Here is a 24879-nt window from a genome sequence, read left to right as displayed (position 1 = left end):
CAGAGTGTTCAGTGAATGAAGTTTTCTCAGTAAAATCCACATAACTTAATCTAGTTATGACTGCGTTATGAGTGACGGTTACATAGGTCACAGAAATGGAAAGGCATAAGGGAACTTCTTCCAGCTTCTAGCCAGTGAGTAGTTCCAACCACCCCTTAAATAAGGTCTCCTGTGTTTTGTTGGATTTCTTTCTAAAATTGCTCAAGCCATGGGCTCTCTGTCTTCTCCCTTGAGTGACCGTTCTCTCTGATGATCAAAACAGAACAATTTTTGCTTTGTGCTAGGAGGTTCATCAAAAGCAGCTGAAGTTAATAAGCTCCCCCACCACCCCCCAGTCAGGTGTGTGTTGATAGTGTTGGGTTTCAAAATGCCTGAGAGAAATCTACTGAACTCAGAAAGGAATTCAATAGGTGAAAGATGGTGTAACATCTGGTGTTCACAAAAGCTAAGTGGTAGCAAGGACAGTTGCTGACAGTTAAATGGAAGATACTCAGCATGTGCTAAGTTAAAACGTGCCAGCCTCTTTCCCCTCTTCCACCACCCCCTTTTTTGGATACAGACTCCTGTGGCTAGAAATACTTCTCAGGTCCCTGGATGAGCAAACTGTGAACTCAGGACAGAAATAGTTTTAACATGATAGTTCTCAGGAGCACCCCTCCCTGTCATGCTCAGAGGTCTACGATACCCAGAAAATTTGTTTCATTTAAGTAAATTGTGAACTACTTTATGGATAGACTTTTGTTTTGCTTTTCCCAAAATCCCAGATGCCTTCCTTCTAAAAAAAGGGTAAAAAAGAGCAAGCATTGCAAACCTGTGGTCTTCCAGTAGCAAATTCTTTAAATACCTGAGGGAACACGAATCAATGCAAACGCAGAGTTGTAAAAATCCAGGGCTTTTCCATACCCCTCTCTTTGGGGTGGGGTTGTTTCACCTCAACATTTTAGCTAAATACCCCTCAAAGTAGCAAAATTCTTGCCCAGATGTCCCAATCTGTAACATACTGACCAGCTGGTAAAGTGACATCATTTGTAATCAGTACATCTGTATCTCACCATCCTGAAGCTGGTGGGAGGAAACATTTAGCAATCTCCAAAGCCACACAAAATTCTTCTGTGCAGATGTTTTTCTGAATTTTCCCTCTCTTCCCTAAGTTCACCGAGCACCTAAACTGGACTTTGGGGCAAACTGACCCTAGATGAAACTCTTTTGTGCCACTTGACCTTACAAAGCAAAACACAGACACTGTACCATGACGAGAGGGAGGCCCAGCAGCAGCAGCAAAGGAGGCCAGAACTTGAACTCGTCTGCTGCCTAAGCTGTAGACAAATGACTTGCCAACGCTTGTCGGGCACCATCACTTCCCTGTTTGAAGAACAGATTACTTCTCAGGACCAGGCAACAGCATAACACTTATCCCCAACGCCCTTCACAACAACCAGAGCTGGGCAGCAAGGCCAGTACCCACAAAAGTCCTTTGGAGAGTGACTGCTCATGCGGCCTGAGCTGTAGCTCTTCTCCAGAGGAAGAATCCACAAAGCCTGTTTTCCCAGGATGTTAAGAAATCACTTTACACAGAAGAGGCAGTTTTGAGTGGTGGGTGAGACCACCGTTGGCCAGAGCAAAATCCTGGGCTAAGATGGCATCCATTTAATGCATTTTTCCATACAGACTTGAAGTTCCTCCTAAGCTTCTCTTCTTTTGTGCATCAGTAGGCGATCTGGCCTACTCAGCGGTCCAGTGAGGAAAAATGCCATGAGGGCATTTGAAACCAAGGGCACGTTATTAAAGAAAAAAGGGGGAATGGACAACTGACAGACAGGATGTACAGATTACTTTCTGATTTAATGTGACGCTGAATGCAGCCAGACTAAGATCCAGACCTAATCATTTATCATTCACTTCAGCTTAATCTTACCTCCGCTTAACGAGCACAGAGGGAACACGCAGCAGTAATATCTTCAAGGAAATAATTTTGCTTGTGGAGCAGCTGCAAACTGCATCATTCTTGACGTTTTTTTAAATGTCAGTGCAGTTCATCACATACTTCAGTCTACATAACCAAGATGCCAGAAGATACTTCCATAGACTGAGAAGCCTGCCAGTTCATGCTCCAGCTCCTATGTGCTCCTGCCATAGCAATGCAGTGGAGCTACACCACAGCTACAGAAACTAGGGGGAAAGTCTCCTGCTGCAGAAGCAGCACAGGGCCAATATAATTTAAGCTTGATGGCTTCTCAGATGCCAAAAGTGTCAATAAAGGCAGCATTCCTTACGGAGCTGGATGCCACAGGGAACTGGGAATCTGCAGTCCAAAGTGGAGTCACCCTGGCTCCTGCGCAAGAATTATTTACCGTCTAGCATCCTTCAGCCACCTTTACCCTCACTTCCCAACTGGCTGCATCTCTTATGTTTTGGCTTTCAGAAGCTCAAAACAAATTTAGCTTTCTACGTGAGGAAAGGGAATGTCTAGTTATTATAGCAGGGGACACCAGCATGAAACTCAAGACGCACTTGTACCCATCTCTAGGCAGGACAAACCTGATGTGAGAAACTGCAGTATTTTGTACCTCTAACTCATGCTCTAGGACCCTCACCCCACTTCATGCACGCACACATGATTTAGAAAGGTAAATCAGCATTGAACTACTGTTTTGAGTTTCCTTTGAAATACCTAGTACTGATGAAAGGTTCTGCAGAGAACTATATCTTTTTATTCCTTCCCAAGCCAAGGGCTGTATGAGCAGTAGCTATCCAGGCTCCCAGGAGGGAAGAGGACCCACAAAAACAACATTTAGGGATGAGAGGAGATTGCAGCCTTCATGATCCACTGGGATATTTGCTCAGGTTCCTCACTTGTGAGGCTTATATTTTCCAATATGTCTGAGGTGAAGGTGCTGTGGAATGGACTGGAATACAGTAAATCTTGTCTCCTGCATTGCAGGTTTGAGGCTGTGTTTGCTTCCATTTACTGAGCTAAATAAATAGCAGCAGTTGGGATATCAGGTAGATAGTTAACAACCCACAGTGAAGATGGGGACAGGAAGAGCAACAGAGATGCCTGTGCTGCACTGAAACAAGATGCAGATGCTTCTGTTTTGCATTCCCAATATATCCCCACTTGGGGCTGCATGTAGAGCTCCCACATCTGTGGATAAGATTTAGGCAAATAAAAGTCCTACTAGTAATAGCCCAACCTTTGAGTGCAGATCAAAGGAGAGGTGAGTGGAGCTGCAGCCTCTGAAACCTGACTATACAACTTGTATTTATTTTACCCACCTCTTTTTATCTTAGCAAGGACAATGACAGGAGTGAAATGGAAAAAGAAGGAGCCTGAATACCTTCTGTGTGCATAATGAGTAGATTTAGGAACACCAGAACACTTTCTTCTCTGAAACATTTCAATTTTCTGCTCATTTGCTTTTCTGGAGTGGAAATGTAGTACACCTCACAAAAAATTACACCAGTGCAAACCACGCTTTGGCTTCAATAAAATCAAAATGTAAAGTATTTGACATAGGAATAAGAAAGATCTTGGAAAACAAGATCACAGAGAACCTGTGAAGTATCTTCTGTACTAGTAGAGCGTGTGAATTGACTTGCAAGTATAAAATAAGGAATGTCTAATTTCCAGGAAAGATCTCTGAACTCCTGATCAGAATTTTTAAAAAACCTGCAAATTCTTCCTTGGAGAACAGACATGGAGACTCCAGCCTGGGAGACCTGAACACACCACAGGTCATCTGAGAAGGGTTAAGCCAGGCTAGTTTGCCAGCCAGGTACCTCATTTTTGTTTAGACCCCCTACTGCATACTAGTGAAGAAATTCCTTCTTCACAGGAAGAGTCATTCTGGAACCAGCTGTGGTACAGTGGTGGGCAGGAGGGTACGGGACTGCCCCTGGGCTATTTAGCCCTAGAAGAGAGGTGACGTGCATGGCCCAGCTCCACGTCCAGTCCCAGACGGGTGGATCCTGGAGTCCAAGGCGGTGGAGAGGGTGCAGTTATTCTAGCTGTGCTGCCCAGCACTGCACCAGGGTTGCCACATGGATGGTCCGGGTTGCTCAGAAGTTGGCCTAAACATGTTTCCATGGCATTGTACTTGCCTGTGTAGAATGACCTTAGCACCTTCAACTCGGTGGTCTTGCTGGAATCCAAAATGTGAAATTCCAGCTTTTCTTTTTTATCTCACTTACCTTGCTATTGGAGAATACCAGGTCACAATCATGGACTTGTAGCTAACATTTTATATACAGTTTTATAAGAAAAAAGGGCAGATGCACATTAAGGTGCCAAGATGCATGAACAAGTTTTCTCACTTCAGTCAAGCAATTGACATCCTGAGTAATATTCATGAAACGGAGATTTGCATCCCAGAATGAAAAAGGTTCAGCGCTTCGAACTTCATCCTCCACTTGACTGACCTGCAGAAGCTCACTCTACAGTACATTTCTGATCAAGATTATTGGGCCCCAAAATCCCTGGCTAACCAAGCAGCTTCATTTATATCCAAGTTTTTTTATTCTGCTGCTCTCTGCGTCACACCAGAGAGCAGCCTCAGCAGAGACAGATGTTTGTTCCACTTGCTTTACAGAGATGTCGTTTTAATGTTCTTTTCTGTGTCAGTCTCATGTTGGCGCCTCTTGGCTCCTCTTCCTGACACAAGCCAGATGAGTAAAGAACCCACCAGGACTCCAGCTACTGCAGCCACAATGACAGCCCAGTAGGGGACTGAAGGTTCGGTTTTCTTCAAGTTGAAATCTGAATTTCTGAATCCACTATTTCTCAGCGTGAAAAGAAAGGGTTTCTCCTACAAAGAGAGAGCAAAGGTTTTACTGACCACAGACCACTCAACAGGCAGCATTCAGACAATATGCCATCACCCCTTCCCAGAGAGGAACTGTCAATCTTTAGACAGACTACCAGCTGTTTCTGCCTTCTGTCTATATTAGCTCAAACTCTTTCCTGCCCTATTGCCTGAAAGTTGCTAGAACAAAAAAAGGAGCCATCTCAGAGAGTGATGGCATCATTTCCCAATTTGTTTGCTGCAGACAACCAAATGGAAATGCATAGACTCATTAAAACTGGCTTAAATGAGAGGCTTTCCACTGCAGTGAGGATAATTTTTTTTTTTTTTCATTAAAGTAGGTTTTCCTGTGTGTAACAAAACAGGAGTATCTTTTAGCTATTTAAAGCCTTCACAAAGATACTCTTTTAAAGAATTTTACCAATAAAAAGAAAGGAGAAAAAAGTGATTAATGGAGAGTGTGGACATCTTGGCCTTTACTTACAGGGTTTGGACACTTGAGTTTTAATCTGTCATGGGTAAAGTTGTTCCAAGTCTGCTTTTCACCAACTGGCTCCAGCTGAAGAAGAGAAAAGCAATAGTGAACATCATGATGATTTTTTTTCCTCCTCAGACCCTCCTGACTTGGGTGGTTACAACTTTTTATCCAATCTTTTGGTCCTTGCCGCAATGAAGAAATGTGGTAGAAGGTACATCACAGGAAAGTTTCCAAACATTTTAACACTCATGAACTGAAGACATTGAGAATCTGATGTACCGTCTGCAGAAAAACTGCCTCAAGAAGCAAGGAACAGGAGAAACCTTTCTTCCTTTTGCACTAAGCGGAGGAGAAAATAACTCTGAATATCACATACTTTAAATATTCTGCTAAAACAAAGAGGTTCACTATACACCCAGTTCTCCCACATACACATCTCAAATGACAGTATAAACCACAAAGAAAAAAAAAAGAAAACACACAACAGATGTTAGTCATGTTACTTAGCACAGTACTGAAAGAAAGATGCTTAGGTGTCACGGTGATGGAATTGACTTCAGAAATGACGTGGAGTTACAGAGACAGGACGAGACGGTGCCAATCTTTGCAGTCTTCACTCAGGCAAGAAATTCCCTGGGAGTTTTAGCTGAGGCTAAGTTCACAAGATTGCAAGAAGTGAGTTAAATAGAGCTTTTTATACTATCAATTGTCAGCTAAGTTGCAATAGCTAACCATAAGCTCACCCCGAGTCCATTTCAAACTCAAAATATGTCCAGGCTAATAGCATAGCATTTGTGGTTGGCTAGGAGTGCACGTACCATTGGTTACCATAGTTAAGCTAACGAGTAGAGGCTTGCTCAGTCATGTTAACTGAAGTGTTTACAACTGTGTATGGACATGCCTGAAGTAATGACTTCAGGATTGGCCCATAGAGAACCGCAGAGTTGTCATCCAGCACTTCTGGGAATACAGCGCAGAGGAGTGCTGGTGCTTCTGCTATTGTCTATACGTGCATTTACGGTCCTCAAGTGATTAAAGTGTCAGCTGTATGGTGGAGAGAAACAATACCACAACAAACCCAACACAACACAGAGAAAACAAATTCTATTCATAAGATTTCCGTATGGAAACACTGGGAATACTTTCTCTTGCTAGTTCAGTAAAAAAAAAAAAAAGAAAAAAAAAAGAAAAAAGGAAGTAAAGGCTGAAAAATTAAGAGAGATGAACCATGGCAAAATATGACTAGGGAAGGGAAGAAAGCTAGCAAGTGGAGAGAAGATGCGAAGCAAAACAGAATGCCAAGTTTTGCTGATTGTTGTGGGGTCCTGCTGGACTCTCATAAGAGTCTGAATCACTTGGCCTGCCCACCAGCTAATGTTGTGAAGGCTGAATTTGGTAGTTTCGTTGCATCTTAAAGGGAACAGCTCAAATTCTGATGTGGTTATTTGCAAGATGCGTGGCTCATATCCTGTAGCATTCTGTCTACAGTATGACTGGTTATTTCTAGATAATTGTAATACTCCCCGTGCCAGGGCACTTGGTAAGGAGTCTAGTGCAGAGCCCACACAAAGGATGATAAGGTGCAAAATTCTGTAGCCAGCTGTGCTTGCTTCATCTCTATGCAATCTGTTCCTCAGGAGCATTAGCTTCTGAGCTTTGAAGATGACAGTATCCCCATGTCCATAAGTAGTGTACAGGGCAACTTCTGGAAGAAACACACAGCTCCTCTAGAGCATGTGGCAAACATGGAGGCAGAACACAAGCTAAACACACTGTCCGTGTGCTCTTCTCCTGGGCCAGGGGACTGATGAGGTGGATTTGGGACCCGTGGGGGCCCCTTAAGACTACAGAATCCTCTGACTTCAGAGAGCAGGAGCGTGCTTTGCTTTACATGAAGCAAAAAGGGCAAAGAACATCATAGTGAGGGAGAGGCTCCTTAAGCCATCCCCGTCCCTGCATACCCACGCAGTGGCCAGGCACAGTCTGGCCCTTTACGTGTACTGACAAGAATCCATGTCATTTGGCCATAAGCCTACAGCCTGCTGAGCTTTTCAGGGAACAGGGAAACAATACGGCCTTACAGTAAGCTTGCACAGCCTCGCCGTACATGGACTGTGAGTGAAAAGCAGGGACGTCTTACAAGAACTAGATTTAAATAGTAAACAGTAAAATCTTCAGTTGGCATAGACAGACAGATCTCTACGGAAGGGAATAGTCGCGCTTCGCATCAGTAAGAACCCGATCCGTGCCACCCCAGTAGAAAGCTTTGTGTCAATATCTTTACATGCGTAGGAAATGAGTGACAGTCCGGACAGAATAAAACTCCGGTGGCATAGAAAAAGGACTCATGGTGATTCAGGAATGAGTAATGGCCAATAGGAACACCACGTGGCAACAGAAGCCAAATTTAAGGCTACCATATGTCCAGGTACCATCTCTTTTTCTTGAAACCTGCAGCCATGCTCAGTTTGAATGTTTTCTACATTTGCCTGGGATTTCTGGGCCACCATCAGCCCTGTTCGAGCTACCGCACAATGAAGCCTACCAGACTGCTGTCATCTGGAGTCCCAGACAGGGAAGCCTGACAGAAAACAGGCAGATTTGCTGTGCATGCACAAATCAATTACTCAGAGCATGTGCACGCGCTGTACATCATCTGCTTTCTATAACCCTGAACCTACATGTCATATGCTATACTGGGCAACTGCGCAAATTTCTGCCCTGCATTTCCCAGTCCTTGTGCTCAAGTTCATTCTGGAGTATCCTGTATGTTTCTTATCTTGCTCAAACTTTTACTTAAAATGAGAAGAAATTCCCCTCCATTTATGCTTCTTTCTTGTACAAACCAGGATACAGGATTTCTGCTACCACAATGTGTTTGGGTACTGGTGTTTATGAGACCAGAGGAGGAAATGTCACTGTGGCATGAAAATGCCATAGTCTTCCTTCCACCATGGGAAACATCATGGTTCTGAAAGCAACTGTGACCTTGGAGTTATCTAGTCCAGCACGTGTCTCTTACACACTCTTCCAGCACTATTCAAAAGCTATCATTTCCCCCAAAATGACAGAAGGAATGTGACTGCAAGCAGAGGCATCATAGGTGTGATTTCAGCCCCCCATTAGTTTCAGTGACTCTACTAGAATTGCTTCAGATACTAGAGTGGGTGGTACAACATGTCCACACTATTAATGGCAGCAAGAATTCAATCACATGTATGTTTTCCTAATAAATCTAACAGAATTCACTGAAGAAGGGCAAGCTCATTTAACAGACATTTTCAGGAAACCTAGAGGACTGACAGTTTAACTAGGCTGATTTTTTGCTTTAATGCAAGTTATTTACCAAACCAGAAGGGAATTTTTCATTACATTAAGACTCTCAGGATTTCTTATTTTGAATAAGCAAAGACTTACACTGTTTTATGCAACACGACCGTTTTGGATTGTGTTCCTAAGCAATGCAGACTGAGAAGGGTCTCAGAGTTGAGCAGCCCCCCTCCTGTTAGGATATCAATTTCATTTCTTGCTTACTGTTTTGTTTCAGACACCTTTCTCATGATCTTTTGCAGGGACTGCTACCACAAACACATAGGGATCAAGGTTGTAACCTCTTACCATATTATTCCAGAGAGCCATGGCCATCTCAGCGTAGCCTCTTACACTGAAATGAAAGCAGTCTGCAGCAAAGAAACTCAGATCTGGCTTGCCGTTCTGTGATAAAAGCAAAAATGTGTTTCTCAGCACATTTCAACTTTTGAGATGAGACATATTATATCTAATAGTGCACTGTACTTGGCATACCCACTTCACAATTTTGGTATCTTCCTAAAGGCAATATGCTCATATTTTGACACTGCAAATAAACTTAGGTACTCGTAACTGTGGGCTGATTACTGCAACTTGAGACCTTCTGTGTAATGCAGCCTGCTCAACTTGACACAACGGTTTTCATAACAAACGTAAACTTATCATTAAACCAACAGTCTCAGCTCTTACATGGACACTGCCATTGACCCACACTCCACCTTGTACAGAACTGATAGAAAACTGCTTATTCTTGCTTGTTAAACTTCTATAATTTGGACTTACAACCTTTCAGGTGTTGAAATTTGTGCTTGTCCTGGCTTTGGCAGGGATAGAGTAAATTTCCTTCCTAGTAGCTGGTACAGTGCTGTGTTTTGGATTTAGGATGGGAACAAAATTGATAAGGCACCGATGTTTTAGTTGTTGCTAGGTAATGCTTACACTAGCCAAGGACTTTTTGGTTTTCCATGCTCTACCGACTGAGAAGGCTGGAGGTGCACAAGAAGCTGGGAGGGGGCACAGCCAAACTGGCCAAAGGGACATTCCATACCATGTGACGTCATGCTCAGTACATAAACTGGGGGAAGCTGGCCGGGGGGGCCGCTGCTCGGGGACTGGCTGGGCATCGGTCGGCGGGTGGTAAGCAATTGTACTGTGCATCACTTGCTTTGTGTATTATTATTATTATTATTATATTATTATTATTATCATTTTATTTCAATTATTAAACTTTTTTTATCTCAACCCACGAGTTTTTCTCACTTGTGCTTTTCCAATTCTCTCCCCCATCCCACCGGGGGGGGGCGGGGGGAGGGAGCGAGCGAGCGGCTGCGTGGTGCTTAGTTGCCGACTGAGGTTAAACCACGACAGTGCTGAATTTCAGGCAACATTAAAAACTGTGGGCTTATCGAGCTGTGGCAAATGTCTGTCTGAGGGAGAATTTGCCTCATCACTACCTGTATGGTGACCATTCTTTTGACTTGAAGTCTGCCAGAACAAAATGGGGATGATGTGACAAAAGGGTCAGTATTATGCAAAACTGGGTGGTTTTGATCAGGATTCACGCTAAATACTTGTATCCCTAACTACACAGCATACATAATGCTAAGGCTGGAGAAAAGAAGGAGAATCAGTGTTTGGCTTCAAAGGCTGCTTCCTGTTTCCAGGCTGGGATGAGCCAGGCATGCAAGTGCTGGTCTCCGTGTGAAGGAAACCTGAACATATTCCATAACCTAGATCAGAAGAAAATCTTGGTGAATGCCAACAAAGCCCCTTGACAGGGGAAGCAACACGCAGTTTAGAGGAAGCCAGAGGGTGCTTAGGTTTAATGTGTGCACACTACGAATGTTTCCTAAAGCCATTTTGATTCACAGGCAGCACAGTCTTTCCTGTCTTCTCCTCTGTCATTCTTGTTGCAGGTTCCACCCTGTGCCGCTAGACTGTGCAAAGAGAAGAAAACACAGTCCTTGCAGCATGGATTTTACTCACTTAGGGAAATCAAGATACTGGTCCTTGCATAATGGGAAAGAAAAACAGGACTCACGCTATCCAGGGGCAACAAGGTGTTTCGGAAAAAAGGCTGCATGACAACTGCAAAGTCCTCACGCTCCTCGTACCGACCGCTGTTGATCAGCTGTAAGGCTTCAGCCTGTATGGAGTTGCACGGTTGGAAACAGAAAAGTTACTTACAAGGTTCATCTAACATTTGCCAGCTATCAAAAACATGCATATTACACTTCTTTCAATGTAGGAAGCCATAAATTATTAGTATAAATGCAGCTGAATAGTTTAAAGCAGTCCAGAGAACGGCTAAGAAAATAATTCGGTTCATGAAGAGATTTTCATGAGGAAAATGCACAGAAACTGGGATAATTGCTTAATTAAAAAAAAAAAAAAGTAGTTGGTACCTTACTTATAGAAATCAGTGCTGCACAATCACAATGAGATTAAAATTTACAGAGAATTAAAAAAAAAAAAAAAGGCATAAGGCCAAAATTTTTAGAAGTGACAAATGAGTCCAGAAGGCCAACTTGAGACTGAAGCTCGCTTGATTTTTCAGAAAGGTGTGCCTGAAGTAAAATACAACTTAAGCATTGAAAAATCACCTGCCACTTTTGAAAACTATGGCAATAGACATTCATACAGATAATAAACATCTCATTGTTACTTGCCAGCTTATGGGTATAAATTCTAATGCTCCTGGTCATATCTCAAAACATTCCTAACCCCACTTCCTTAGTTAAGGAAAATACCCCCTGGATAGGTTTATACAAGTGTTTTCCAAGATGGATTTTTTGAGCATTGTCAGATTCATCAGACAACATCAACTGCCAGAGCCAGAATGGAGGACTGGAGAACATAACGTGAACTGATACAGCGATTCCTGTATTCATAGGAATAATGATGGAAAAACCTTCTCCAATAGCTCCATTAGCTATTTATAGCCTTTGTTAAATTTGAGTCAATTTTATGCCCAAGGCTATGAAAAGTTACTCTTAGATAGCAAGCTGACCCATGGTAAGCTATCTGTGTGCACACTCTCAGCCCTTAGCAAAAGAGAGGAATATCAGGTTGGTTTAGTTCATTTTCCCTGCTAAGAGTTACCACAAAGCAGCTGACGCAAGGTAATCTGTCACCCTTGCAGTGACACGTTAATTCATGTGAGCTATTCATTGGATTCATAATGGACAAACACATATCAACAAAACAGCCATCACCAGTAACTCCTTTTCAGCTGTCAAAACAGCACCTGGAAACAGAATCAGCCTCAATCTGCCTCCAGCTCAGAACCGAGGTCAAATTGTAAGGCAGTGGGGAAAGACTTGCACTGCTGCTAACCAGTTAGCTGGGTAGGGGTTTAGTTAGACTGTAGCAAAGCTGTTTCCCAGTCATCCCTCTCTGTCCTGCTGAGGATATGCATGAGAGGAAGGGAAGCAATATAAAGAGACACAAGTGAAGATGACCATTTACAGAATCAAGGTATTACCTGAAAATCTCTGTTAACTCTTTTAATTTCTTGTAGTTCAGAAGAGTTTTCCTCAGGGTTTAAAAAACACGGGCAAACTTTCCTTCAACAAAAAAAATACTAGAATTAAAAGCCAACCTGGAATAGCCTACGCAATTCTTCAGCAATGTGTGCCTGCTTCAAGAAGCTCAGGATAGGTGCTCAAAGCTCACATGCAGAAGGAGAGCCACCTCGTTGGCTTAGAGATGGACAGATACTTCAGAAAAAAATCCCTATTGACTTAGTTTTCAAAGTGAACACCTGTCACAGCCAGTAAGAGCTGCAGGATCCACAACTCTGAGTCAGACACAGAAGTGGTTAATATGCCACACATTAGCAGGAAATCACATGTGTTAGAATTAAAAAAACCCTACATACAGACTTACAGCAGAGTTTCAGAAATCTGGGGGTTTAAAGATAGAAAAGACAAATTGTTCATGTAGTCTGACTCCTCAGACCACTGTGTTTCATTCTGTTACCCCCATATCAAGAGGTAATAACTTGTGCTTCACTGAAATGCGTCTTCTAAGAATGTGCCTGGAATGAATATGAAGACATCAAGCAATACAGTCAATTCACTATTTTCCCTTCTAGTGTGTTCCAGTAGTTAATAGCTTCTATTATTAAAAATCTGTGCCTAACTTCATTTGAATTCATTAGGCAACAGCTTCCAACCACCTGGTCTTTGTTATACCTTTCTCCACTAGACTAAAGAGCCTTTTCATGTCCACGCTGACTCCTGTAAAGGCACAGCTGCTGCTTTCTAAAATAAGTCCCTCAATCTTCTTTGAGTTAGGACTTTGGTCTCCTCCATTAGGTGTGAGAAACAGTTCCTGGCTGTGCACTCTGCTGTATGCAGCCCAGCCTGCACCATAGGTAATGCGGCACTGAATACAAGGAGAGGTGTCAGAGATATCAGCCTGTGCTGCTGAGCAGTGAGTGGCTGGGCAAAAAAGGCTTTGAAGTTCGGTAGTACAGCAATTATATGGTGACTTGTGCTGTGACACGCTGCCTTAGAGCTGAGAAGAAAAGTGATGACTCTGCTATCTACAGGTGCATGCCTTTTCGCTGAAGTATTGGAAGAAGTAGTAGAAAGTTGATGGGAACTAGTGCATCAAGTAAAGGCAGCAATGAAAGTAGCTTGGAAAGCTCAGTGTAGATGTCCTTCTGTAGCAGCAATTTAGATTGATCCAAAAAAGTAGCACTTTAAAGGCAAAGACCTGTTTTGCTTACTTACTTTGCTGTCAAAGCGCACCCCAAAGAGCTTGCTGCGACCTGACGCAGTCCAGAAATCTCTAGTATCTCCACCATGTTGACAAAGACTCTTGGGAGCTGCAGGGATTATAACCACCAGACATACCAAGTCACAGAACATGATACCACTACAAAGTGAGAAAGAAGTGCCATCCGCAGGGTCAGGGAGTCAGTGCAAACGGCACCGACTGCAACCAATGGCATGTGCAAGGATTATGTATAAAGGGAGGGGGAGGGAGACATACAGTGGATGTCAGCCAAAAAATTCCCGACAGCTAGTACAAGCTAGCTGAAATGCTGCTTCACTCCCTGGGACATTTCCATTTTCTCTAGGGTAAATGAAACATTGTACAGTTGGTTTAGCCATCAAAACTGGCAGTAGGGTCGTGCTATATTTGGTCCACAGCAAAAATACTGTGAAATACACAGTTTTCCTGGAACTACAGCCCACTTTCTCAGGGCACTATCCAATACAGTTGCTGAAATGCAGCGCTGAGGAGCAGTCTGATTCCAGCTATTTGGAAGATGACCTTGTATGAAACATAATCACTGACAGTCTATCAGAGGTGAGAAAAACATCAGTGTGCTTGCCAGGAACATAGCTTGCTAGGGTATCTTAAAAGCTTACCTCCTCATAGAAAATATCCAGAGTGTCCTGAAGGTGCTTTACATACTTTTGCACTGAATAGGTTTCCTGTGTAATTAAAAAAAATAAATAAATATTGTATCAGTCTTCTTTCAGGAACCGAGAAGTTTAACTGTTTTGCCTGCGCAAAGGAGTCCCCAGACTCTAGTTGCAAGGCAGTCCGTGAGAAGATACACCGACTTGATGCTCCTTTTTGCCTTTGTTGGCAGATATATTTTCAGATCAAGAGGTTTATTGCCACATGCACACAGGTTATATAGTGCTTGTCTTTCTATGTCACTAATATATTCCCTTAATCTCTGTAGAAAATCCTGAGGTATATAATAGTTCTTGGCAGAGTCTTTGCCTGATGAGTGACTACATAAATCACATCTCTGGATTTCATGTTGTCTTTTATGGGACTCAGACCAGACTAGTTTGCCTTATGAACAGTGATACTTTTTTTTTTTTTTTAAACTGCCAATCTGGGGAAATTGATACGAAGGCAGCCAGGCCCCACAAAACCCATAGGAAAAACGACTTTGTGACTGTAGTTATAGAGGTGTAGCTGTGGGGGCAAAGGCTCCAGGCAGCAGCAAACCTGAGAGAACAGTCCCCGGTCGTTTCAATGAGCTGGGGTCCAGACCCCCAGTCTGTGCCACAGGAACCTTTTCAGAGGGGATGACCACTGATAGCTAAATAAAAGACATCTTTTTCACTATAAAGTGATGTTATTTCTTTTGGTGTCATTCTGAAGCAAGAATCAGGCATCCTCAGTAATTACTGCGTGGAGATGCTTTCCAGAATAAAACTTCACTTGTGTCCCCAGAACATGCCTAAGACACCACGCTGTCTTGATTGCTTTGTCCAGTTAAGCTGGGAGAGCTCTTCAGTTTATCCTTGGTGTTTTGTTCAATATGGGGCAGGTTGCTGGTTCTTAAATAATGCATTACTCCAGAGCTACAGTGCCCCAATATTAAAAGCTGTGCACTTGTTTCTGATACAATACGGATGAAAGGAACAGGACTTCTAAGTCCTGTTCCTTTTTAAACAAAGAGGAGCTTTGGCTCACAGAGGGAGAAAGGTTAAATTTTCAGGGCTGGTCACTTGCCAAGTGCCTGGATGAGCATGCCTAATTCGGAGATACAAACCTTGTCCAAGCAGTACTGGCATAGGTCATTGCCTCCAACGAGGACAGTGATCAGCTTCCAATCTTCCTTGAAATTAATATTCTAGTGGCACATAAAATAAACAGATTGCATCATCCATTGCTTAGGCATGCAGAGGTAACATTCACAAATGGGGGTAAACAGGGTACAGACGACATGGCAGAACAGAGAAAAGGAGGCATGCTGAGTTAAGATGGCAGAAGAAAGGCATCTGTCCAGGGGAAAAATGTGAACCGTTTGCTAGTCTAGCTGCAATTCACCTTGGCTTTCGTAAGGAAATCCCCTTCAGCAGACCAGATCTGTCAGGGTAGCTGAGCATAGAAATGTGTCTGTGGCAGCAAGCGTGCCTAAATGAATGTTAGCTTCAGGACAGGGATGGACAGGAGAGATTTGCCAGCCGTGGCTGAACACTGCAGGCAGTGTGGGGACAAAGAGATGTGGGAGTGGATGCTGGAGTGACTCATGGAGCTGTGGAACTGGAGCTGCTGGGGATCCCTGCCAGCTGGGCAAGTGTTACCCCACGGCCAGGAGGGGCGAGGGGCACCCCAGGGAACAGACAGCTGGGTTAAAATAGAAGAGTCCAGGAGGCTGGTGACTTCACTGAGCTCATATAAGGGCAGCTGCAGCATCCACGTCACTGCAAGCTAACAATAGGCGCTGCTGAGAGCTGGATCTCATCAAAACATTTTGTAACGTTCAGTACAAAGAAAGGAATCAAAGGCAACTATTTTTAGTGTGGTGCATTTACATAACAAACATCTGCAAAAGGATCCCACAAATAGAGGAAGGGCCTGGGAATCACCCACAGGTCTGAATTCTCCTCCTTAACCAGCACTTTGCTCAGAAAGCCTTTCATGAAGAGGCAAAGTGTGGCAGGGACTTCCCTCATCCCCTTTTTAAAAGATGCATAAAAAGCAGTGAATAAAACAAAGCTCTAGAGCCACATACTATTTTATTGAAGAGCCATGCCAGCTCCCTTCACTCTGCCAAACAAGCGGTAATGCAGAGTAACTGACAGTGGGACTAGCATGCAGCATCCATCAAGAGTGCTGGCACAGAGAGACGCATGCTTTGACAAATCCTGCTTGTTCGGTACCTTCCTTTCCCATTCAGCCTGAGCCAAGGAGCACCAGGCACTCCCATTCCCTTACAGGGTGCTCTCCCTGAACCAACAGCTCACACCCAGACTATCATCCGCTCAAATTCAGCCAACACTTGGAGCAGGGCAGCCTTGGTTTTCTCCCAGATTTCCTCCCCCCACCCCAAACTGCAGCAGCAGCTACTGAATTAAAAGCGGGTCACCCTTTTGGTGCCCTTTGTAGCCCTCAGTGGAGCTGGCACAGCAGACTGGTCCACAATGCTAGATCCCCTACTAATTCCCTAAAAGCTTGTGGCATGACAGGGATTCACCCAGCCCTGAGGATTCTGGCCACTGATTAATCACTTGCCTGTTCAGAACCAGAGTTTCAGAGGGCCTAATCTCCTGGGAGACCCTCTGTGTCTTCCTGGGAAGACTTCAGTTGTCCCCCTTTCCAGTATTGCCATTTCCCAGACCCAAGAGTGAATAGCGTGATTCATGGTGGTCACCGGGTGCCCGCTCCAGCGATTTTACACTCAGCCTTTATGACCTCCACTTTGAATGCTGCCGTTCAACTAAGGAGTCCTGTGATCTCCCCAGAGCCTTCAGATCTCTCCTCTTCCTCACTACCATCATTACAACTCCTGGCCGCACTGCACCCTACATTAGTCTCTGCCTTGTGTATTTGTACCTTACCTGTATGGATTTGTATAGGTAAATTATCATCTCCTAAAGGCTAATCCCTGGCACATTCATCTTGGAAAGCACACCAGAGACAAGGACACTGACTTTTCTTCCATCAGTAAAGCACTCTTCACTACTCAAGCATCCCATCAATTAAAGTCATCTCCCAGAGGCCACGGGAGCACTGAGGGGTGGCCCAAGTTCCACTTACTGAGCTGCTTCTCATTAGCTCCACCAATTCACGTGCTTGGGCTGACATATTGCTGTAGAGAGAGGACAGAAGCATTTTAGATGCATGTTCTGAAAGCACATAATCTTCTTGATCTCCCATTCCTCATTTCAGGGAATCTTAGGATCAGCAGAAATCAGTACAGGGAAAGCGATGCCTCAAAAGGATGAGCAAACATAGAAGGACCAAGATCAGCAGCAGTTGCACAAGTGAATAATTTCATCTGAAAGGGCTTCAGCTAGGATGGCTGCCAAGTGGCAGGCAACTGGGATGAATTCTTCCCATCCCAGAGTTGGCTTAAGTGCATTTTATTTGGAGAAAACCACTAATGCCCAGATGCACAGACACATTTAGTTGCATAACTCCCTCTGAAATCTAGTAGGGGAGTTTGGTGCTTAGACAGAAGCTGGGCACCTAACCAGCCTTCCTGATCTGGCCTTAAATTCCTACGGCTTGTCTTATGGCTGGAAGATATTGCTTACACTGCGGAACTGCCAGACCGGAGAGTCCCAGTCCAGCTCTGGGCAGGATGCAACGTCCACGAAGTGAAGCACAAACCACGCTGAGACACCAGCTGGAAACTTGAGCTCCTGATATACTAGCATGAGACTGTGCTTCAGCTAACAAGCCCTGCCTCTCTCCAGCACCTACACAAATGCGGTTACATTATTTGCACTCCCACAACCATACTCATCACCCTGAGTCTTTGCTCAGGGCACACATGAAGTATTTAGTAGTTACACAGGCTTTGCTAGCTATTCTGAAACTCTCTTGCAGTAAATTTAATGACTGTTAAAGGGGTCACAGAAAGTCTTGGAAGTGAATTCCATGAGTATCCATAGAGCAGGCACAGCATATGCAATACAAACTCTTACACATTCTGTTATTAACAGACTAGTAAAGTTTTTCTTCAGGAGGAGAAAGGAACTAATTCCCAGCTGCTCATTCTGTTCTTTTTCTTTGCACTGCAAACACAGATAGTTTTTAATGCCGTGAGGGTAGCAGTGGGCTTCTATTTGTTAGTTTGAGGCACATTTCCCAGAAATCAAGGAATAAATGAGATGCTCATGAATTTTTTCTCATTGCAGATATGGCCTGACAGTGAATCAGGGACCTGCATACTGAAGAGGTACTGGTAGAATAAGAAGCATAACTAAGGCATTGGCTCAGAAATTCTGGGCAGAGGTCAAATGAAGAAAGGAAGTTTCTCTCTGTCCCTAATTTAGAAAAAGACACAAATAAATCCCCCAAATACTGAATTTTAAAAAATAATTAAAAAAAAAATTAAAAACCTCAGATCAGAAGGTCATAAGTATTAACTCAACCTTGACATGCGGTTCAAACATAATCTGCCAGTCCATCAGTTCTCACCCCTTTGCCCTTTCTTGGTTGTGATTGTGCTTACCGCGCTGTGGCACCTCTCTCTGCAATGTTGAATCCAGCTGTTTCCTTAGAGCTGCCAGTGGAGAAGCCAAAGAGGTTCGGATTGAATTTTTTCAAGATATCTTAAAAAGAGAAAAACGCAGTGTTTAACCATCCACAGTACAACTGGCAGCGCTGGCTCCCCCAGAAGTGCAAGCCGATCGAGTGGTGAGAATATGAACCTGGGTTTTCCCCCCATTCACTGTGACCTTACGGAAGCTATAGACACATCTGTCTTGGAGACTCTAGTTACTGTCCAAACTTCAGCACTGCAACTATTTCTCTCCGTGGCCTTGAGGAGCCAGGGTCTGGCAGTCCAGGAGATGCACAGGTCCCAGGCAACTCACTAGTTTTGAATCTGAGTGCCAGAGTAATCACGGTTACTTTCCTTCATGTACCAGGAGCAGATGCTCCAAATATGGCCCTTTACCTCCCACTCCTCCAGCTACCCATCAAGATAATAATATTTATTGCAGAGAAGTGAATTTTATTCACATTTCTAGATTTCACCGAAACCCTCAGTGGGGAAGCGTGGTGTCTGAAAACTGTTATTGTTACTGTGTCTGTAGTGCTGTCTGAAACCTCTTTATAGAGTCTCATTTATAATGCATAAATGAAATGCGCCTTCTATTTTTCTTTAAACACAGCAATGTGCGTGGTACAAGACAAAGCATATCAGATTTTATTACCAACAATGTCAGGTATTGTCAAACTGCTCCACAGCGTGGATCACATACAAATAGATGAACCATTGTGAACCAAGTCCCCTCCAATTTAGGGTCACACTGACCACTTAATGCTTTCTATGACAACTACAGGGACTGATTACACAGAACACTAGGACAAGAAATTTATAGTAATTTTAGAGTTTTTTTCAGTGCAGTGTAGCAACTTGAAATCATCAGGAGGAACCATAATCTTGTCAACAACCCTCTCTAGATGGACTGCTAATTGTTTCATAACCCTTCATTTGCCCACAGCCATTACAGTCAGTCACTGGAAAGCACAAAATGAAATACGGGAGGAGCAGGTCTGCCATGAACTTCTGTCACCTTCAGCACATTTACTCCTAATCATTTCTGTCAAAAGAACGATACAGCCACATGCAGGTCCTGTGATGTGGAGGGCCTGAATCAACTTTACAGCTAGTCAGGTCAGTGTGGATTTCAGCTGTGGCTCACATGAACTGCTCACATCCACAATAGATGGGCATCCCCCACTGTTTGCCAGGAAAGCATGACCATTTCCAGATGTTTCCTAGCATCCACTTAGACTACTTTCAGAGTAATACTCGCCTTTTGCTTTTCTCAATTGATTTTCCAGGATACTCACTGGGTAAAGTAGTCTGGGTCTCCAGGGTCTCATCACCTCCAATACTACAAAGGGAAAGAACAAAATCACCAAGTAGGGTTAATCCTGCAACCATCTGTCTTATTGTCACCATATGTTGCTGTAGCAGCCCAGGAAGGAAAAAAAAAAAAAAAAAAAAAAGACAGACTAACCTCAAACAGGACTAAGGAGATAAACCACAAGAATTCAGGGAAAGTACTGAAAGGAGATTTCACGTTAAATCAAGCAGGGCATCAGCTAAGGTAGAAGCTATGCCTCCAGACCAGGAATAGAGCACACTGGGAGAACTGATTTTTCATATAGACATGCTGGGATGCCCATCATAGAAAGGCATAGTCCCTCACCAAAGTTGCTCCAAGTGACCTTGCTGAAACTACATTTGCGTGCAGTTATGCATAAAAGACAGACTGCATTAAATGCTCATTAACCACCTATCTGGGATTCTGCAATGTCGATTATGAAATGAGCCTCTCCCTCTACCATTCAAAACTTGTCTGTGTGCATAGTCAATACATTCTTGCACCACTTCTGTCAGCCCCTCCTGAAGGCATCTATGCCTGCAGATACACACAAGGGGGGAAGAAAGGATGACGAAAAGAATGTATACATGCGCACACGCTTATCAACCATACTTCTGCCCATATGAAGCACGCAGTTTCCTTCCACTCTAGCATGGATATTGAGATTCACACCCACTCTGACATGTATTGTCTTCGTCCACTTTGCAATAGCAAAGATGTTTGGGACATCTTCATTGAATATGCATGCAGTGCTCTCACCATGTTCATGCCAATCCACACTCACTCAGACTCTCTGGCATTAGACACTGCATTAGATAATCACAGCAACAGCAATGCTTTGAATAAACTCCAGAGAGGCTAGCAGGAGGCTGAAAGAATTCACTCATATTAATAATGCAGTACTGTCAGACACACAGGACCATGCTTGTAGCAATCAGGCCTGGTTAAAAAACAGCAACAAAAACCGCACAAAAACATCCCCCCCCTCCCCAGGAATCACCCCCTTTCTCTTCCAGTCCTGACTCCTCCAATCCTTACCCAGCAATACGTGCTTTCAGCATCCTACCCCTGCACTTACATACTTAAGTATGTAACTACACAACCAGGTGACCCACACTTTTAACTGTGTCTGTGGACAAAAATAGAGAAAGAGAAAATTGAGCATTTTCACCTCCAGGAAAGTCCCCTCCAGTCTGTTTGTAGGTCAGTTGCTTTGGCTCCTACTGCAGTCTGGAAAGGATGGAAAGAATCATTTATAAAATACTAGAAGAAAGTGCTACAAGTTTAGGTAAGAGAGACATCATGATTTGAAAGTGCTGAAGCATTGTGGTAACTTTACCCTGCATCCAGCCAAGCTTTTGCAATATCCCAGTTTTAGCATAAATGGTCCATGTCCATTTTGGACATGAGGAAAAATTTCTTCACTGAAAGAGTGGTTAAACATTGGAACAGGCTGCCCAGGGAAGTGGTTGAGTCACCATCCCTGGAAGTATTTAAAAGACGTGTAGATGAGGCACTTAGGGACCACTTAGGTTTAGTGGGCATGGTGGTGTTGGGTTGACGGTTGGACTCGATGATCTTAGAGGTCTTTTCCAACCTTAATGATTCTATGATTCTTATTCACCATCACACACTGGCCTCTGGGCAGCCCTGCATCTCCCATGCTTCAAATTCACAGGCTTCTCCTCATACACAAAAGCAGCTCATCTAGATAGTAGATCATGGAACATCAGAAGAGATATATTCCAGCCAGAGGGCTTCAGACTGTAAGGTCAAGGACATAAGGCTTTAGAACTACTACTACTAATATTCTTTTAGCAAGCAACCCAACGAGACATCATTACGGACCCAGATTAACATAACAGCTTTGTATTTGTTTGGATTTTTCTGATGGAAAATGCTTCATCCTGGCATTTCCTGAAGAAAGCTGATTTTTGAGAGACTTAATCCAGAAAAAAAAAAACCCACTGGTGAAAAATTCCCAGCCAGTCTTAGCTGTAAATAAATCAGTAGAGGAGCTGCTTTTTAATCTGCCAAGAAAACAAATCTTTGGTGTAAAATCCACTTCTCTGCTGGACCCAGACTGCTAGTCTAACACGCAGACTTGATGAGGTGTAGGCAGGATTTTTTTTGCCAATACAGATAAGCGTGTTGGCATATCTATTGCTTTCACTGTGCATTGGTGCTAAGAAGTCAGACAGATGCATTCTAGCCAGTGACATGACTAAATTGCCCAATGTTTCATTAATCTCCAACTGCATCTAGACTGAGAACAGCCTTCCTGCAGTGTGAACTTTTGCATCTTTTACAAATAAATAAATAAAGCCATCAGAACAAAAAGGTTTGTGATGATTTTGAGTAGCTCACAGGACTGGGACAGAACTCTAGCAAGGTCAGCACCTTGACTCGCATTCAGGACAGCAATCATGAAAATGGGCTCTTCCGCAGCTTTATAGTTTCTTAGTGGTTTCACTTAATCTTGTATTCTTCAAAAAGACCTGGTATCAATTCAGCCATAAACACTGACTGCATTCAGGGCTCTTGTGGGAAATACCAGGAGGAAAATCAATGCCTTAGTGGACCAAGGCAGATCTTTGCTGCTGCAGTCCCTCTGTGCCAGGGATGGTTAGGCAGTACAAAGTATGCACTGCTGCTGGCTGTACTGCACTTTGTGTGTGTGCACGCACGCTTATGAGGGTTTGTGCGTATGCACAGAAAAGAAACTGTCATTTTTTTCCCCCCACCAGCAATAAACCCCTTAATAAAAAACCCAGTCATATCTTGCTGTGGCAATGGCAACTAATACGAACTGCATGAGTAATGGTAGTATGAAAACTCTCTTGCTCAGCTCTTGAGACAGGGACCTCAAGCATCAGAGTCTGGCCCTTATGACTAGGGCTCTCTGAGAGATTTTATGTACTAAAAGAATTAAAATTTAAAAAAGAAGAGATGTGTGCTAGTGCACATGTCTAGCACTAGATGTGAGGGAGGAAATCAAGCAATTAATTTTAAGAGTTATGGCAATGGATAAGAGGGAGACTTGCAGGGTCATTACTGAGGTCTTCTAAGAAAAGCTCAAAGCTCAGTGGGGGGAAAAAGCCAGGATTACATCAGGTCAAGCAAAATCTGTTTCAGAGCTAAGGAGGAGGTGAAGACATGCACACCTGCCTATAGATAAGCCTGATCTATAGGGGCTTCAGTCCCTTCAACTCCCTCTGATCTCTACGGGAGCGGAAGCTGCTAGAATGAGCACTGGTCTAGCTCAGGAGCTAAAATTCATGGGAACTGTTGACACAAATGTTTGCTTTCATCCCATGCCAGAACAATTCTGTAGTGCTGTGTAATTCTGGAACTTTTTCTCAGAAAACTTCAGTGCAGATCTGTAGTATTCCCTGCTACTCTTTTCTGGAGCCTTTCTTTTTTGTGCCTAGTCTTTTCTTTTCCGTTTGCATTTCTTGGTACACGAAATACATCAGAGTTTTAACTGGAAGATGCCTAAACCAGGAAACAACATCTGAAAGCAAAATTCTGAAATACAGAAGTATCAGAATTATCTTAAGTGAGAAGCACTTCGTTCTGCAATCAATTATTTCCATCGGAATTTTCATCAAGATTTCTCATTGCATGAAAAACACCAATTGCTTGCTCTTGTTTTTATGTCGGAAAAGACTATTCTTATAAGGCAGACATTTCCCTTTTCAAAGACACTCGAATAAACTACATGCAATAGAGAATGTGATCCCATTTCTGTTCTGGCCTGAATTATTCATTACTGGATTACACAATTGCCAGTGTCACTCATATCCCTTCAGGCTATTTCTTTGCAAAGGGACACAGGTAGATGAGTTTTGCTTTGCCAAGCCAAAGCAATTTGATTTCTATCTGATAATACCTGACACAACCACATCTAGGTAGAAATCAACAATTGCTCTTCTCATTCTAAATGTGGGAACACAGCAGTACTCACAGTCAGGGAATCTCCCAGTGCTCCTATAACTTTGATGTCAGCAGGTTGTAGCTCATGTACTAAAAAACAGTAGGAGAAAAAAAGCAGGATTATTGATAAGTGACACAAAATATTGTTTAACAGAATAAAGATCCAAGTCTTTGGTTCCAACCTGATGGTGTTTTTACAGACTTTTAGGGAGAACAAGCCTCAAGTTCTGTGTGTCAGTTAGGCAAAAGGCGTTAACTACTTGCCTTTGCTTGCAACAGTGTACTCAACTAACAAGGAAATAAATGGAACTTAAAACAGCTTAGGAAAAAAAATGAAAACAGATTAGATATGTTTAGGGATGCATACATTCAATCTCTTTTAATTGATTTTCAGGTTTGGGTCGTAGATCAATACTTCTCATTAGCAATCTCCCCATAAAGCCTTCCAACTACACACAGTGCTCCTACTGTGCTGCTTATTTTACGACCTTATTGGCATCACAGAGACGTGGTGGGATGGCTCCTATGATTGGAGTGTTGTGATGGAGGGATACAGGGTCTCTAGGAAGGACGGGCAGGGGACACGAGGAGGGGGTGTCACCCTCTCTGTCAATGACCAGCTGGAGTGCATGGAGCTCTGCCTGGGGATGGATGAGGAGCCAACTGAGAGCTTGTGCATCAGGATTAAAGGGAAGGCAGGGACAGGTGACATTACGGTGGGGGTCTGCTACAGGCCACCTGACCAGGAAGAACCGAGCGGATGAGGCCCTCTACAGATAGATAGGAGCAGCCTCACGCTCACAAACCCTGGTCTGCATGGGGGACTTCAACGACCCTGACATCTGTTGAAGGGACAACGCGGCAGGGCATAAGCAATCTGGGAGGTTCCTGGAACGCATCGATGATAACTTCCTCCTCCAAGTGGTAGAGGAGCCAATGAGGAGAGGTGCTATGCTGGACCTTGTTCTCACCAACAAGGAGGGGCTGGTGGGGAATGTGAAGCTCAAGGGCAGCCTGGGCT

The 24879-nt window shown here is 43.5% G+C and overlaps 1 protein-coding gene across 1 annotated transcript in view; it reads right to left on the bottom strand.

The window, feature by feature from the left end:
* Nucleotides 1-4334: 4334 nt before the first annotated feature.
* Nucleotides 4335-24879, bottom strand: part of PLB1 (phospholipase B1) — a 27590-nt gene continuing 7045 nt past the window's right edge. The window contains exons 5-17 of the mRNA XM_009320908.1: nt 23890-23948; nt 21094-21152; nt 19885-19928; nt 18536-18635; nt 17113-17164; nt 15122-15202; nt 13974-14039; nt 13329-13423; nt 12074-12155; nt 10631-10735; nt 8899-8994; nt 5287-5361; nt 4335-4805 (exon numbers count right to left, since the gene is read on the bottom strand). Coding sequence (XP_009319183.1) covers nt 4584-4805; nt 5287-5361; nt 8899-8994; nt 10631-10735; nt 12074-12155; nt 13329-13423; nt 13974-14039; nt 15122-15202; nt 17113-17160 — 870 coding nt within the window. The 5' untranslated portion in view covers nt 17161-17164; nt 18536-18635; nt 19885-19928; nt 21094-21152; nt 23890-23948 and the 3' untranslated portion in view covers nt 4335-4583. The remainder of the gene's footprint in view (nt 4806-5286; nt 5362-8898; nt 8995-10630; nt 10736-12073; nt 12156-13328; nt 13424-13973; nt 14040-15121; nt 15203-17112; nt 17165-18535; nt 18636-19884; nt 19929-21093; nt 21153-23889; nt 23949-24879) is intronic.

This window comes from Pygoscelis adeliae, unplaced genomic scaffold (genome assembly GCF_000699105.1).
Source record: "Pygoscelis adeliae isolate BGI_AS28 unplaced genomic scaffold, ASM69910v1 Scaffold233, whole genome shotgun sequence".
NCBI classification, from domain to species: Eukaryota; Metazoa; Chordata; class Aves; order Sphenisciformes; family Spheniscidae; genus Pygoscelis; species Pygoscelis adeliae.
This window is presented reverse-complemented; position numbering and strand designations above follow the sequence as displayed.